Source organism: Bombyx mandarina, chromosome 06 (genome assembly GCF_030267445.1).
Source record: "Bombyx mandarina strain Sakado chromosome 06, ASM3026744v2".
In the NCBI taxonomy this organism is placed as follows: Eukaryota; Metazoa; Arthropoda; class Insecta; order Lepidoptera; family Bombycidae; genus Bombyx; species Bombyx mandarina.
Window position 1 is genome coordinate 11,608,601 of NC_143213.1, and position 18,519 is coordinate 11,627,119.

Consider the following 18,519-nt stretch of genomic DNA (forward strand, 5'->3'; position numbering starts at 1 on the left):
TTAACTCTAAAAATGTCGATACTTCCATACAACTTTTTATCAGATAATTTCAGCTCTTTACAACACTTTTTTCGCAAAATTAAAATTACCCTATGTCCTTTCTCAGGCCCTAGATTATCTGTGTACCAAATTTGATTCAAATCGGTGCAGCAGTTTTGGCGTGAAAGCGTGACAAACAAACAAACAGACAGAGTTACTTACGCATTTATAATATTAGTAGGGATTGTGTGGGTATGGCTTACTCTGTAGTGTACTAGTATCGTAGTGCTTAACCTTAATAACTAAGAAATGTATTTGGGCGGTGCACGCAATGGAATACGTTCAAAATCAACTGACGCATGAGGTCAAGTGCTTCTTAAATTAACTCTATTGAATAAGAAGTATGGTAAGTTGGAAGTATGTATTACTATCTGTCTTTATTTTCGGGAGTGGATCCGATTCACTCTTAATAATCTAATATCTTTCTTGGTTTTATGGTGTGTTTGCCTTTTTAAAGCAGCGTAGAACTGGTGGTAGGGCATCTTGTGAGTCCGCACGAGTCCACCCTGCCTATTTCTGCCGTGTAGCAGTAATGCGTTTCGGTTTGAAGGGTGAGCAGCCGTTGTAACTATACTGAGACCTTAAAACTTATATCTCAAGGTGGGTGGCGATATTTACGTTGTAGATGTCTATGGGCTCCGGTGACCGCTTATAACGAGGTGGGCCGTGAGATCGTCCACCCTTTTAAGCAATAAAAAAAACGTTAAACTGCCGGAAGCTAGAATTTTGTTCTTAGAATTCTATAATCTTTCATTTAGTGATTTCTGCAGCACCACAGTAAATCGACACGTCATTAAATACAAAGAACACTAATTGCTATTAATTTTAAGATCTTTTCCGCCGTGTTTCAAATAACGCTTAATTTTCTTCATCTTGCGGCAAACGACGTAAAAAAATTAAGAGTCTTTTATGATTGATTCAATGGAATGGCGATTCTAATTGTTTACTTTTATGACTCTTCAATTTGTCTGTGTTTTGGATTCATTCGCCTACATTTATCATATTCTATCTATATGGCAACATTCGTTCGATAATTCCTGCAAGATTCACATAATTATTTCAACTGTGTCTTAGAAGTCGTCGTGGCCTAACGGATAAGACGTCCGGTGCATTCGTGTTGAAGCGATGCACCGGTGTTCGAATCCCGCAGGCGGGTACCAATTTTTCTAATGAAATACGTACTCAACAAATGTTCACGATTGACTTCCACGGTGAAGGAATAGCATCGGGTAATAAAAATTAAACCCGCAAAATTATAATTTGCGTAATTACTGGTGGTAGGAACTCTTGTGAGTCTGCGCGGGTGGGCACCACCATCCTGCCTATTTCTGCCGTGAAGCAGTAATGCGTTTCGGTTTGAAGGCTGGGGCAGCCGTTGTAACTTTACTTGAGACCTTAGAACTTGTATCTCAAGGTGGGTGGCGCATTTGCGTTGTGGATGTCTATGGGCTCCAGTAACCACTTAACACCAGGTGGGCTGTGAGCTCGTCCACCCATCTAAGCAACAAAAAAAAACACCGTAATAATATTGACAGTCGGCCAATAGAACTCATTGTTAAATCACTGAATGTCACTTTAGTGGCCATATTGAAATATTTTCAAAACAATACTACTTCTTTATGGAACATTGTTTTGAATTTTCGTAATCAAACCGAACGAACAACAAACTCAATCACCCACGTGTCTTGTAAAACAAAAACAAAAAAACAATTGAAAATAAAAATAGAAAATACAACGTCGTGCAGTCGTAATGGTGCTGGAGCTTAACACCGTAGTAATTCATACAGTATAACGACTAGCGTTACGGATTGTACGACAGAAAAGAGAAATGCTCCGGTCGCATTAAACACATACGATATACGCGCGTGCTTCAAAAATTACCGCTTCTGAAACGTGTTAGATACTACACTGTTATTTGCTGTGAAAATGACGAGAAGTCGGCCGGCAAGTAAATCGGCAATTTAAAACTGTGATAAATGTGGACTGTGTCAATGAAACATACATAGAGAATTGTTAATATACGATTAGTTGTTTAAATATTTAGGGAATTAAAATGAGGAAGATTAGTTCGTATTGCGTATTAAGGTTTTAAGTTATTGAATGTCTTTGAGCGCGGCGACCGAATCAAGAAATTCCGTAACGAAAATAAAACCTAACACCCCCAATCCGCCTACCATGTAGCTTGCGTTCAACACATTCACACGTTGCCTTGTGTAGTGTTTGTGAATAGGCGCGCGGTGTGACGTCGCACCGCATGTGCGTCATGAAAAGTCTGCCCATCTCTCTCTCGCGCGGTCTAGCTTATGAGTGTGAAGGGGACAGTTAATGTTTTGCTTTTGTTAATGTTTATAAATATAGCGTGGTCTTATTTTATTATTGTTTTAATATTACATTATTATTGTCTAGTTATAATTGCATAAGTTGATAAAAAATGCTATGCAATAGCTTTACCGTGGCAGTCCCCGAGTGCCACACGTGTTTTCTTTTTTAAATACAACTGCAACATATTTCAATTACTTTCATTTTGTTTTCGAAATTGGTGTTTTCATTTAATCGTCTTCGTAATTTTTGTTTCATTTCAATAAAAACTGCAAGCTGGACATTACAAAAGAATGCATATAGCAACTAGGGATGTAACATTTTCTGTTGCGCATCGTCCGCGCTCCTTGTTTCCGTCACACTGGTCGGATAATTTATGTGACAAATGAATGGAAGTCGTCGCTGCGAGCCACGCCACCGCATTCCCTTATAGCACTCGTTTCCCTTCTAATACATTCGCGTACCTACCATATTATTTTATTGCTGTTTCAATAATAGCTTGAAAAGCGCGCAACGGTCGTTTTACAGAATTTTCTGGAATCACTCTGCAGTTCCCTCGAAAGCGTTCGACATATTTCAAATTCCAATACGCGTTTTTCATTTGAATACTTGAGTCGACTATTATCAAAGGCGGCAATGTGACTTTTGGACAATTATTGGTAAATCAGAAAAACAAATTATTGACTTTGTATTCCATTGGCAGTCACAAAACTCTTCTGAACGACATCTTAGATAAATAACAGGTTAACTATTAACCTTTATTTAATGCAGGTTTTGAACCGTATTCTTTGAAAGAGACGATTATATTCAAATCAATCTGTATTGACATATCAATAACATTTTTTTTTCCAAATTCACAGATTGCCACCTTTGATAATAGACGACTCACTTATTACGTTCAAAACGTTAATCGACTATCGATAATAAATGTGTTTAAAGTTATCATGCTTGCGGAATCATCAACACCTAGTGCTCAGTAAAAAGCGAAAACTTTTTTAATTGCGATTGGGTGAACAGCATTTAAATTTTGTTTCTTGTAACGTCACTCGACAAATGTACTTCGCTTTTAACGGCCGAGAATCGAATTATCACCTTGTGTTGTCACTCAAAATGATTGACTCTAACAGAAAAAAAAAAAACCTAAAATGAAAGTAACGTTGGATTTAAATGATGTGAGAAAATGCTTTCCTGTGTTTTCTTACTATCTAACGTCATCTTCGCTTTGCCGTTATCCTACTTAGTGGGGTTTGACATAACGTGATGTCAATATAACACGATGATTCATGGCGACAACATGTTTTTAGTGAGTAATAAATAATATGGAACAATGTTTTATAACAAACAGATAACGGTGAATAAATCCAATAACCAAAATTCCTTTAAGGATTCGTTAAAATCAAATCCACATAATAGACTGTTTATAATTTATCAGAGAAAACGATTGATGTCAACTTATATCGCATATCTTTAACCTTATCCTCCCAGTGATATGAGTATGTTAGGTTGTTTTAATTAATTATTATATGTGTGACTAGCTGAGTCCCGCGATGCTACTCGCGGTTATTGTCGTATCGCGGGTGACGCCGCGGTGCGAAACTAGTCTAAAAAAAGCCTAAGTTACTCCTTATATCATCAGATACCTATTAGTGAAAGTTCCGTCAAACTCAGTCCACCCTTCCAGAGATTAGCCGGAACAAACAGACAGACAGACAAAATTAAAAAAATAAATAAAATAATAAAAAATAAAAAATTAATAAAATTAATAAATTACAAAATACAAAATGTGTGCAATTCACACGTGGTAGAAGTGAAGCCTTCCAAAATTAAAATACAATTATCCTAAACGTCTTAAGTATATGTAAAATTTCGTCATTAGTAAATAATTGTAAGGTAGCGCCCTCTGTGAATTGATATTTTAATTTCACGTATAATCCTAAATTAAAATTCACTACAAGAGCTTTCATACACACGTTAGTATTAAAAAATCTCACAGATGGCGCTGTATTAAATAGTATGTATATTTCTGTCTCATTCTTTGCTGGCTTCATCCTACACATTTTTGTATTTGTGTCTCTTACCTGTCGTTTTTTCCGTTGCATCCGGTTTGAAATCACAACGATTCTAAAGAAGTTTTCACTTCAATTAAAAAAAAATGTTATTTTTGGTATATGTACTGTGTATACATACTTACGCATTTAGTAAAAAGTGGTTATTTTATTAGTACAAATAGGCAAAACTTGTTTATTTTAATAATTAATATGTAATCCAATTTTATTTATTTGTATAGATTATTTTTAGGAATTTGCTACATTTATAGGTGTCATAATTCCACGCAAGGTTTTAGGTACCATTTTGCGTATTTCCGCGGCCTACCAGTCATGGGTTCCGTCTTGGAGGATAGAACACTAGGTCTTATTTCTCAGATTGGGTGGTCGCATTCAAACTACGATGTCTATGGACCTCGGAAACACTTTACACTAGGCGGGCCATGATCACGTTCACTCAACTTTGAGACAAATAAAACATAAAAAAATACAAAAAAAATTTGACAATCGCATTTGCTAATAGAGATATTATAGACTAATTATGAATTGTAATTCCATGGTTAACTTCTTTCGATTGCCATATAAAAACAAAAACTGCGTTAGTTAATTTTATGGGATGATATTTATTGAAAAACTGTTTTAAATCCGACCTCGTTATGTCTATACTAGAAGCATTCTCTGTAGATTAATAAACATGTTACAATGTATCTTAATACTCGTAAAGTATCGGTTGTTCACAACAATTTAGCTATAAATCTGTAGAAGAGGTCTGGATCTGGTCTCCTTTCAACAAAGTAACGAATGTTTTTTTTTTAATCTCGATTCAAGTCCATTACAGCTATGGGTGTAACGGCGCCGTGTCCGCTCCTTGTCTGAGCAAATCCAGGGCTGTCGAGCGGCGTATTTAAATTTCAAATTTTGGTTCACGATTCTAATCAGCAGTATATCGATCGCTCAAAATCGATTCTCGTGACATCCCCTTTAAAGCTCATCAGTATAATATCAGTTGCTATATACAGAATCAATACTAAAATACATATTACAATGGATGGATGCTAGCGAAAAACTATGGTTTAGATTTTGTTTCGCTAAAATTCTTCACATATATAGTAGTTCTTCTAATGTTTAATCCCAAGAAATAACAAGGAATTTTTGCGAAGTAAAATTTATAAAAGATCGTTTTCTTCTTGACATCACGATGTGGTAATGAGGAGTTCTTGTCGAGTGATTACATTTTTTAATTTAAAAATAAATGAATTAATTAATACTTTTATTATTTTCTCTATTGAAAATAAGTTGAACTTGCAATGAAAAGGTACATAATAGTTATTTTAGGATAAAAATTAACTAGCCATTTGTGTTTGTTCCGCTGGATTTGATTGTGGCTCTTTTCGCAACCCGACATAGATATATTTGGAAATCCAACAAACACTGTTAATGGTATTTTTTCTCCTCATATTTATGAATAACATAGAAACGTACATAATACAACAAAACTCTGTTCACAACACTTGGTTCAGTGACGGATAAATTATGATAAAACATACAGTGAAATGAGCCTAATGATTATATTATGGATTTGAATCTTCACGATTGACTTCAACGGTGGAGGAATCTTGTAATAAAAATTAAACCCGCAAAATTATAATTTTGCGTAATTACTGGTGGTAGGACCTCTTGTGAGTCCGCACGGGTAGGTACCATCGCCCTGCCTATTTCTGCCGTGAAGCAGCATTTCGGTTTGAAGGGTGGGGCAGCCGTTGTAACTATACTTGAGACCTTAGAACTTATATCTCAAGATGGGTGGCGGCATTTCCGTTGTAGATGTCTATGGGCTCGGATATAATATGTACCAGTAACCACTCCAGTAACCACTTAACACGCTTGTCCACACATCTAAGCAATAAATAAATAAATAAATAACTAAAAATAAACAAAAGATAAGCATTCGAATTTGAAAATAAATACGTTCCTAGTTATGATGCTTACAGATCTCAGACCCAGTAGCGAGAATTTTTCTTGTAGATTCTTAGTTGAATCTTTTACTGTTATGGGTGTAACGGAGATTGGCGCGCTCCTTATAGGGTTGCCCCGGTTAAGTTTTCGGAAAGCCCTTATACGTTGTATCATAAAAATTATTGTTAAACCTTTTAAAAGTTGAGTGAAACTGGTTATTTACAACAAAAGTAATACGTATTATTTTTTTAATTATTTTTGGTTAATAATTTAAAATTATTTTCAACTAACATCATACGTTTAATAAGTATAGTTTCAAACATAATCATTAAATTTATAACTTTTACACTTTGGTATTGCCATAAACCATTTTATCTTATTTTGCTAACTACAAACTTACTTCTTAAGGTATTTTGGTTTTGATTGGTTTTTAATTCCAATTGCCTCTTTAACACCATTCTGACTATGGATTATAATAAAAATAACCAATCATTAATGTACAACGAATATAGAAACCATTTAACTGCATGTAGAGAATGTTTAAGATGCGGGCAACCCTAGCGTGTCGCATTGTTTCTTGGAATCCTTTCTCGCTTGACCACATTGCGCATCGCACAAAGCCCATATTCCCATTGCAACTCGACTGAAAGACGCCATCCCTCAACTACTTTGAACGTTTCCTTACAACTTCACCTCGTATTGCTACAAACCGTTTTCATCCTTAAACACATCGCCGACATTTCAATGTTCGAAGATTTATATCCGTGAATCCTCTGGTTACTTGGAAGCGCTTAAAGGTCTGTTTCGCTTGTATGGCCTGCGCACGGCCTGATCCGCGTTCTTAGGCCCGCATCAAGTTTTTTGTTGAAGTATGTCCGCTTAGGTACAGCCCTAGCAATAATAAGGATTTCAAAATTAAACCTCTTTGATTCAAGTTATATCGTGATCTCTTAGAATTCAGAGCTTGTAAAAACTTTATGTTCTAGTTTTTTCTTAGAATTTTGTGTTTGAATATGCTCGTAGCGACTTCTTCGTAAAACGGACTCAGAATTTCATATGTACTTCTTATTTATTATTTACTTTATTACGTCTTACATATACTGTATTCCTTAAAACAATAACATTCCAAGTTTAGGTGATAGTCAAGCTCACACCGTATTGCACACCGTGCTGAGCGATTACTGGAGCTAAATTAACATATTATATTGTTCTAGTCCACTTTGAGAAACAATGTTCAATTTACAATTGGATTGGATTGAATCATTTACAACGCGCTTTTCATCTCTTTCAGTTCTGTATATATTTTTCAGTTTTATTTTTCTTTCGAGATTTCTTGTTATACACAAACTTCTTTAGTGGGATGGTGCCTTCACAATCTTGTATGATACAAGTTTGCCACGAAGACCTTTGAGTTTCAAACTGCATTTATAACTATACCAGTCTAGTATAGTTAACAATATTAGTCTAGTATAGTTATAAATATTTATTAATTTTGGCCAATTATTTATTAATTTTATAGAATGAAATCTCAATATTTTGATTCATATTTAGTAAATGAAAAGAATATATATATGTATAATACAATAGGCAGATGCACCACAAATTGAGTATCTACACATAACATTTACAAATGGACATATCCTGGATAATCCTAATATCGCTATGAAATCAAGGAATAATTGAAAATACTACATTATAAAATGCAAACAATCACAATTTCACATAAACAACAAAGCATCAAATAGATATACTAAATAAATAAAAAATAAAAAAAGCTGTTAAGTAAAATTTTGGCCTAATTTTATTTACAAGAGAAATTAGTCACGCTAGGCCATTCACTAATACATAATAAGCCATCGAAAAAAACACACGATAATTATTCAGAGTTTCATTAAGATAACGCATGGCCCCATGATCATAGCATTTTATGAGAACTTTAAACAAATATACGACCAGCACACTAGAAATTCCGTTAGTGCTTTGCTTTCTACAAATCCACGATCGGTGCGATCCGCTCTGCACGTTTTGTGTGTTCGCTATTCAGGTTTCGGTTTTAGTCACGACGTTTTGTCGATACCACGCGTTATGATAATTGATAATCGTCGACCAAGCCGATCCTACTAGTTGTACCCGCAACTCGCTCTCAACTCATATCTGTGAGGGGCAGTTTATGTAACCTAAAACGGGCTTTGAGTTATTGAGCGATGTCAACATAAAATTGAGGTTTTGTCCTTATGTCGTTGTTTTTTTTTTTTTTTTATTGCATAGTTCTGTGCACGAGCTCACAGCCCACCTGGTGCTAAGTGGTTAAGTGGTTACTAGAGCCCATAGACATCCACAACGTAAATGCGCCACCCACCTTGAGATACCTAAGGTCTCTAGTATAGTTACAACGGCTGCCCCACCTTTCAAACCGATACGTATTACTGCTTCACGGCAGAAATGGGCAGGGTTTTGCGGTAGAAGTTGTTTTTTTCATTATTGATTCGCTGGTAGCCTTAGAGGCTATTGCAGTTTCCGCGGACGGGTAGGTGAACTCACGGGATCAACCTGAAAGAAATTGCTAACACTAGCCCTAGCAAAAGCAGTGCTTCGCTGAATCTAGCACCGGATCGAATTCGCGACTTAAACTATTCTGTAAGAAACTCAATAGGTTCGGCAAAAGTATTTTTCGATCACCACGTGAATACAATCGACTTTAGATTCAATTTAACGTAAAATGATAGCAGTAATTAAAATGACTTTATACAATTTTTACACAAGGAGCTATCTCTCTCTCTTTTGATGATAACTATTTTTTATTTTTTAGTTAATAAGATAGTATTCAATCTTAAATACAAAGCCATATCAAAGTTACATCTTTGTGATCATGACCCCGTCGGGAACGTATTATTTCAGCGGTCGGACAATAAAAACAGTAATTTAGTAGAAATTCTCCGTGCTAGCTCGCAGTATGCTTTATTTCTAATATTTTCGATATGGTCTTCGGGGTCAAGAATTAGGGGGCTATGTTGCAGTTAGGCGAGATTACTACATAGAGAGAGATATTATGATAGAGAAAAGTGCTTGTAAGCATCAAGATTTTCAGAATAATAGCAAAATTACGATTAAGATGACAATAATAGTCTTATTTATTTACTTAATATATTTTGTACATACAGCTGTGAGAAGAAACACGACAATAAGTATACAGAGTACAAGGGCACTACTTATTTTCATGTTGAAATCTCTTCCAGTAGGCCCGCAGAAGGAAAAAAGAATTAGGAACACAAACCTAGTGCATACAGTAAACATTATCTATATATTAATACGTGAAGCAAAAACTTTGTATCCCTTTTTACGAAAATGGCGCGGACGGAGGAGCATGAAATTTTCCACACTTATAGAGAATATTGAGAAGAAGTGCACAATGCTAATATTTTTTAAAAATAATGCCTTAAAGATACATTAAATCAATAAAGAAAACATTACACACACTACATACCATGTATTTGACACACACACGCATGCATAATATTTACTGTCAAACTTTTGTTCTTGACGTCTGTTGTCAAATTGAGAATAGTTTAAATATTGTTTGTCTTTATTCATATTTTTTTATAGTGTAGCCTTAGTGAAATTTGTAATTATAGAAGTATAAAATACAATCATAATAGTGTACAAACTTACAATTCTAATTAATTATAGTCGAATTTCGACTACTGCGGGACCTCTAGTATATAATAATATCTTGTCTTGTTAATGATTCGATGAGAAGGTGCGGGAACACCGGCGCGTTATGGGAAAACTTGAATCAGTTGGGCCGCATTTTACAGATCTGCACGGACAGTTCTACGAGAACACGGTTGTGGTGCAGTACGACAAAGATCTGCTAGAAGTTTGGGACGAAGCCAAGAGACTCCGCTGCGAGTGGTTCAACGACTATGAGAAGACGGCCTCGAAGCCCCCTATGGTTATCGCTGATCTGGAAGTGGTCCAATTGGACTTCAGAGGTAAATTATCATCATTTATGCATGACTCTATCCATGCATAGAATCTTATTTATTTCTTTATGTACACACAAAAAAGAAGACATAGTACAGAGTAATAGGAAAATTATATACAAAGGCACTGCTTATTTTTTTAAGAAATCTCTTCCAGCAGACCTGCGAGGATTATGAGAATAATAATTAAAAGTGATGAGTGTGTGTAGAACAGCTAAAATAACGAATACAACATGAGAATTACAGTAATGCACATACACATAGCAAATATTGTTAAGCGTGAATACAAAATATTAATCTTCTTTATAATATAATCTTCTTTTTCTTCACCTTATCCCACTAGATGGGGTTGGCACAGCAAATTTTTCTCTTCCATTCTTTTCTACAAGCGGTTAGCTCAACATTCACTCTCATATCGTAATTCACACACTCCATCCATGTCTGCTTCGGTCGACCTCTTCCCGCTTTGCCTTGCACTACCTACCTCTACCTGTGACTGCATAGAGTGTCAGATAAAAATTAAATCAGTTTCATGAAACCAATACAATTTGATATCCAAAAAGTTACAATTTGTGTGTGTTTTTTTTTCAGGAGACAATGTAGACTGTTGGATGGAGATTCAAGCTGGGAAGGGGCCTTGGGCTCCTCCTGTCTCTGGTATAGTCCCCTTAGGCTCCACTCTCACTCTAGTCGTGGCCATCAACGACTATCGAGGTAAGGAAAATTAAACTTACTGAATTTTCAAAATTGTAACTTGAGTCATGTATTTCTAAGCTTCTAAAGTTTATTTCGGCGTGAGATATGCCATCAAAATGCTTTGAAATTACGGTACGTACTATACGTACAGGAAAGCGTTCAATTTTAGCTTATATTTTGTTGCCGAAACGGGCACTAGCTAGTGCGATCACATAACTGCGAGAGCATCAAAGTTTTATCGCAAAGCCTGTTAATATGTATCCAAGGATTAAGTACTAAAATTAGTATCATAAACTATAATACACACTTAAACAGTCTAGCAGGTCGTAGACGTTATATTATACCAGACAATTCTGCTTTAAATTAGACGGCAGAAGTACCGTGTTTAGCTTTATGGGCCCCGTAGACACGGCCATATTCCTAGCAATCTAATACGTCAGTCTAATAAAGGTGTGTTTATCGTTTTGTTTAGGGTTGAAAGAATTTGGCACACGATTTGACGAGCTATAAATGGAGGCAAAACTTCACAATGTACATTTTTATTTTATTGCTTAGATGGATGGACGAGCTCACAGCCCACCTGTTGTTAAGTGATTACTGGAGCCCATAGACATCTACAACGTAAATGCCGCCACCCACCTTGAGATATCAGTTCTAAGGTTACAACTCAGTATAGTTACAACGGCAGCCCCACCCTTCAAACCGAAACGCTTTATTGCTTCACGGCAGAAATAGGCCGGGTGGTGGTACCTGCCCGTGCGGATCACAAGAGGTCCTACCACCAGTAATACGTATGTATATGTCGACCACTTACAGCGTGAGCTAGAAGTCTTAGATTGTACAATATATTCGAAGAATGGGTAGCCCGTAGGTGACACCTATAATTATTTTTGACGTGAGGCAATCGCATATTCCGGTATTATAATAATATTATTATTACTGAGAAATTTTTTTTTCAAATGATAATCTTTAAATACTATACAATATAATATCCGGAATGAAGCATTGGCGTCTTTTGTATCCAGGAAATCCGTTAAATACTCTCTTCTTTTTAAATCGATAATATACGATTTACTTGTGAATCGATTTTACATCTCATTATAAATTCTATTGTGCGTTCATTCCGTTGGACGTATCACGTCAATAACAAAGTAAAATTCGATTATCGATTTCATTGTAACGAGTTACTTCGCTTTATTCGATGTAGGTATCGATTTTTAATTTTTAATGTATTTCACCACTTTCAAATTTTAACGCGGAGGTTTTTGTATTCGCGACATATCTATATATTAATACGTGAAGCAAAAACTTTGTATCCCTTTTTACGAAAATTGCGTGGACGGAGGAGTATGAAATTTTCCACACTTATAGAGAATATAGAGAAGAAGTGCACAATCCTAATATTTTTTTAAAATAATGCATAAAAGATACATTAAATCAATAAAGAAAACATTACACACACTACATACCATGTATTTGACGCACACACGCATGCATACTATTTATTGTCAAACTTTTGTTTTTGACGTCTGTTGTCAAATTGAGAATAGATTAAATATTGTTTGTCTTTGTTAATATTTTTTATAGTGTAGTCTTGGCAAAATTTGTGATTATAGAAGTATAAAATACAATCATAATAGTGTACAAACATACAATTCCAATTAATTATAGTCGAATTTCGACTACTGCGGGCCCTCTAGTTTAATTAATACGTTCAATTAATTTTAAAACCTAAAAAAATTAAATATTTATTTTTTGTTGATATTTATGGAGAAGATCTATATCTATCTAGTATTCTGGTCTAACAGCCACCAAGGTTGACATGAGGTCGAGTTTGAGACAAGCGTACACTGTGTTATATTACGGTTGACCAACTCCTTTGAAATATTTTCAGAATTTTCTCCACATACAGCCGGTCCGATCTAAGCGAACGAAGTGAATTCTCTAAAGTTTCAACTATCTTCAGTTTTAACTAAACACAAACGCGTATTAAACTCAAACTCGTCTGCATAATTTCGATGGTCCCACGTTAAAAAAAAAACAGTAAAAATCATGAACTAGTTCTACGTAATTACACATTTATTACAGTACGTAGAAATAACCTATTGTTTTACGGAATTCACGGAAGGTAGAAGAAACATTTCAGAATCGCCTACATCGTAAATTACAATTAATGTAACTCGTTTGACATTATTTTTTTGTGCTGTCTATCCCACATTGTAACTCTACACAAACATAAACTCAGTTCTAAAAAAAGTGTACAATTCATATTATGCAGTGGAAGTGAAACTTACAAAAGTAAAAAAAAAAAGATGTGTGGTGTCGTGGGGTCAATATTAAATATACTATATCGTCATTGTCAAACCAAAATCTGCTATGTGCACTTTTTGACCTTTTCGTATAGTTCACAGTCCTATCTACGGTATAAAAAAACTGTTATGTGTATTTAGCTTTAATATTTTATCTGTAGCATTCATTTGATATAGTTCTTAAAAATTCACTTTCATATTATAAAACTTTATACGAAAATGTTTTTACTCGTTAATTCAAAATAGAGTTTTTGCACATAGCCGATTTTGTTTTGACAGCGACGATATACTAAATATAATCCTTAAAAAACTATATCAGTCACTCGCAGGCTAAGTCCTAAAGATTTTTGTGTAATTGTCTTTAGTATTTTTTTTCTATTGTTATATTCATAGCATCGAGTTTCAAATCACAGTGGCGTCCAAAAGTTTTCACTTACAAAAAAAGAGCTATACGCAATTAGAATTTTCTCTCAAAGTCGGAGTTCTGGTAGTCATAAACATTGAATCGTAATACATGTTAGAGCCCAATCTTCTCGAGAGCCATGTCTTCTAAAGTTCCCACTTTTTAATCGTTGTAATATTTTCTATCATAGTTTTGATTCCTGCTACTTTGTGTAGCTTAATAAAATAACCACAAACCTGTGCCGCAAACACTGAGTTTCTGGCCGGATCTTCTCAGTGGGTCGCGATTTCGATTCGATGGCAGATTCAGCGAATCATTGCTCTTGCTACGGCTGATGTTAGTAGTCTCTCACGCTGAGCTCCTTGAAGCTACTGATAATTAAGTAGGAAACAGCAACAAAAAAAACAAATACAAAAAAATGTTCTAGAATTTAAAAGGAAAAAAAAACTTTAAGAGCTAGGATTACTTTTTTTTATTACCCTTGTAGGCAGACGAGCATAAGGCCCACCTGATGGTGAGTGGTTACCGTCGCCCATGGACTTCAGCAATGCCAGGAGCAGAGCCAAGCCGCTGCTTATTTGAAAAGAAAGTATATACAGAAAACGTTTTTATTATTATTCTGTGTCATTGAATATTAGATATTCATTTATTAATAAACACAATAGATACGTGAATAGTATAAATATAAAAATACACAGCTAGACATACAAACATTCACATTGTTTACTAAGCATTAACATTGCTCAGGCTTGTTCGATTTCGAAAGGTCCTAAATGTGCAGAAACGCCTTGCGGTGGCTGCGGTTACTAAGTAATTTAAATTAATAACCACTTTAAGTACCCGCAGCATAACTTAAATAGTTAAGAAACGCTAGAACGTTATTCGTCACGTCTTGAATGTGTTGCGTTATTTTAAGATCGCGTTCTGTGTAATGATAACAATTATTTTACTAATAAATGCCCCTTGCGCTTTCTCGAGTTCTAAATATGTAATTTATGAAACACGCTGCATGGACGGCACAGGATAAAGAGCTGCTTGTAGCACTCTCTGTTCTATAGCCTACCAGTTTATTTGTAGATCTTTTCGTACGTAAAAATCAAGAAGTACATTTTGGATATATTATCCGCCATTGCCCAGGCTTACAATGATTAAAATTATGGCATTGGATTAGAATACGTCGTCAATTCTCGGCACTGATTTCAACATTTATATCACGACTTCTTCAAACCATATTTTATCAATCCTACTACAAATTCTCCAAGAGGAATCGAAAAAAAAAATTATAGATAAATATTTTTAATTGTACCATGGTTTTGATGATTTAACACATCAGACAGGTTGTTGATAGAACGTTAAATAGAAACAAATATTTAAGGATTCTTGACCATTAAGACTGAATATAATAAATCATTAAAGATACTTTATAAAATTTTGGAATCCCATACAAAAACAAAATTTTTTTTTACGATTTATAATCATGATCTGCGTAAAGAAACCGACGTTGCCGGAACATTCGTCACCGTTATTATAAAAGTATAGATGGGACCCGATTTTTTTAATCAACACCACGTGGGCGTCAGCTTTCTACTCCGCTGTGAATGTACGTACTACGCATCGCCGGGAATACAGAAATTTATTGGAACGTGAAAAAGTATTGCTTATGGTTTTTCATAGCTTCGTCGTAATATGTGCGTTGAGGTATTTTAGCGGCTAAATCATAAATTTGCTTGTTTAGTTGGTATTGTTTGACTCCGCTTGGCTCGTTAATATTAATTCCTCGACCAGCCTCACATTCCAGTTTGAAGGGTGGGGTTGGCATTACAGTATACAAATGAGATAAAGAGACTTATGTTTCAGTGTAAATGGCGGTATTCAAGTTTGTGATATGAATGGGTTCCGACAAACACTCAACTCGACCGGTAAGTGTGTGGTGTGTGTGACTGTGATGACGTGATCCTCAAATGATTGAAAACTTAATAGGAGTAATCTTGAAAACGATTATAGGATCTTTGTGAGCTACAACGATATTAGATGCGATGCGGGTCAAAATATAATCTAGTTGATTTGGACTATATTTTTGGAACGAAGTTTCTTATGGGACGATGCGGAGGGGTACCCTAAACGGGGAAAAACGTCCGTAACGTAAGATTTTTATTAGTAATGCACACAGTGTACGACTTAACTTTGTAATAACGTATAAAAAATTACATATATTTTTATCATTCATTGACCACGATCTCAGAGCGTTCGTTTGCGCAATACACTAACTCCCGCAAACAACCGTTAATGAAGTGTACCACAATAAGTTCGCACGTTACCGAATGACCGTGGGTTGTAGCGAAACCTCCAGTTTTATTTTCTTTATACCTCGAATAGAACTTAAAATTAATATTTTTATAATAAGGGACTTCGTTCCTACCCGGTGTCCCACACATCTTTTATTTATTTATTTATTTATCTTTAGCCCTTTGATACCCATAGTTGGGCAGGGGAGGTCACCCTTTTAAATACCATAATGTTCGATCGCCCACTTCCACCTCCTAAGTCGTGGGTTTTTAGGCACCTTTACGACTTAATCTCCGCCATTCCGTTACTGCCTTACTCCATCTGTTATTATTTGCTAAGTGTCCAGTCTAACTCCATTTCAGATCCGCTACTCTCTTACCAACATCTATAACTTTTGCTTAGCGTCTAATCTGGTTATTACCGACCCGATCTCTCAGATTGATACAAAGCGTAGACAGCGTAACAATTATATTACAATCATACAAATCTCTAATTGCCTAAATAGAAAAACAACAAAACTTTTTGGTTGTACTTCTTTTTTGTTTTGTTTAGTTTTAGTTTGTTGATTTGTTTAGTTTTTCGAGCGTTAATGTTATAATTAATTGTTTTTACATTGCTCAGTTTTGTTTCCAATTTAAAAAGATGTAACGTAAAATTAATCTAATCCTTGGGGTGTCAGTGATTAGAGCCGAGTTTCAATTATACACGTTCTGAATTCTACAAGAGGATCAGTGGCATAGAAGTCAAACGTAACTTTCATTATCATAGAAACGCGTTTTTCACACGTGAAACCGAAACTGGTACTGGCTCAGGGCAGTAATGCTGAGTAAACACGATTTAACGGTACCAGAGAATAGTAAAAACTGGACAAATATGTACGAATGAATTTACTTAACGGACCCGCCAAGCAGGACCGCCCGTCTCACAATTATCGCCACGTATTCGAAGTTCGTTGTTTTAAAACTCATAAATCATTTTTTTGTTTATTGCTTAGATGGATATGGACGAGCTTACGGCTCATCTGGTGTTAAGTGGTTACCGGAGCCCATAGACATCAACGTAAATGCCGCCACCCACATTGAGACATGAGTTGTAAAACCTCAGCTTTAAGAGTACAACGGCTGCCCCACCCTTCAAACCGAAACGCACTACTGCTTCACGGCAGATATAGACAGGGCGATGGTACCTACCCGTGCGGACTCACAAGATGTCCTATCACTAGTAATTACGCAAATTATAATTTTGCAGATCTGATTTTTGTTACACGATGTTATTCCTTCATCGTGGAAGTAAATCGTGAACATTTGTTAAGTACGTATTTCATTGGATAAATTAGTACCTGCTGGTGGGATTCGAGCACTCATGCATCGCTACATATAAACGCACCAGGCGTCCTTTAGGCCACGACGGCTTCAAAATTTGAATGATTTGTTTCAATGTTCCCTACGTAGTTATTGAGCATAATCCAAACCAACTTTTACGGTTTAATCTCGCAACTCTGACAGTCGTCTTCGTCAGTAAGTCAAAAATAATATCGAGGCTTGAAAGGCTATTGGTTTAAGCGACATTTAGCTTAAAACGCGACATTTATCTCTGTAATTAAAGGTGCGTTTTATTTGGTATTAGCATCAACAGTTCGATGTTTTTTAATTGAGTTTCAATTAAGTTTACTCCATTCATCAAATAGCTGAAGAAGTTTTTTTTTTTGTTATGATATATTTCCAACTTATTAACTTTAAATGGCTCTCCTGTAAAGTTGGAAAAGTCTTTCACTCCTCGATATAATGACAATAGAAAAGGCTAACGTAAATAATATGTCTGCGCATCGCGAAAGTCGAAGATATTACCGCATTTATTGAATGTTAAAATTAACTTTATCGCCTGTCTCAACAAGAGCCGTAGTTTTCATGAAGAACCGGCGAAACAAACATAACTGGTTTGGTTTTGATCACCAATCTTCTTTTTTTTTTCGCCACCTTATCCTAGGTGGTGTCGGCATAGCCGTCATCTCAACACTCACTCCTCTTTCTCTCATATCGTCATTCACACACTCCATCCATGTCTTCTTCGGTCGACCTCTTCTCCCTCTACCTTGCACTACCATTACCATACATCTCTTAGTCACATGCATCTTCTCTCTACGCATCACATGTCTATACCAAGCTAACCGTCCGCTCATTAATTTGTAGATCTCGAATATTACAAATAAAACGGTACCTAATCTAGCACAACAACAATAACATAGGTAGCTTGAAAAATGCCACCTAATAGCTGATCGTTAAGTCTATAATAAATAGCATGTCGTGTAAGCGTTTTTTGACTAAATTCTTAAGCATATGAAAGGGTTTATAATTAATCGTTTTGTGGAAATATATTGGAAAGTTTCACTTAGCATGTTAAACAAAGTACGGGTAATTTATTTGGCTATTCCAGTTTAGAGAATAAGGCAGCGTTTATCTGTAACCATTGAGATTTTGAACTCG

General features: G+C 35.5%; 1 protein-coding gene across 1 annotated transcript in view; it reads left to right on the top strand.

The window, feature by feature from the left end:
* The window catches only part of m (zona pellucida domain-containing protein miniature), a 99,493-nt gene that overhangs the window by 72,271 nt on the left and 8,703 nt on the right, over positions 1 to 18,519 (top strand). The window contains exons 6-7 of the mRNA XM_089728137.1: positions 10,175 to 10,351; positions 10,934 to 11,056. Coding sequence (XP_089584263.1) covers positions 10,175 to 10,351; positions 10,934 to 11,056 — 300 coding nt within the window. The remainder of the gene's footprint in view (positions 1 to 10,174; positions 10,352 to 10,933; positions 11,057 to 18,519) is intronic.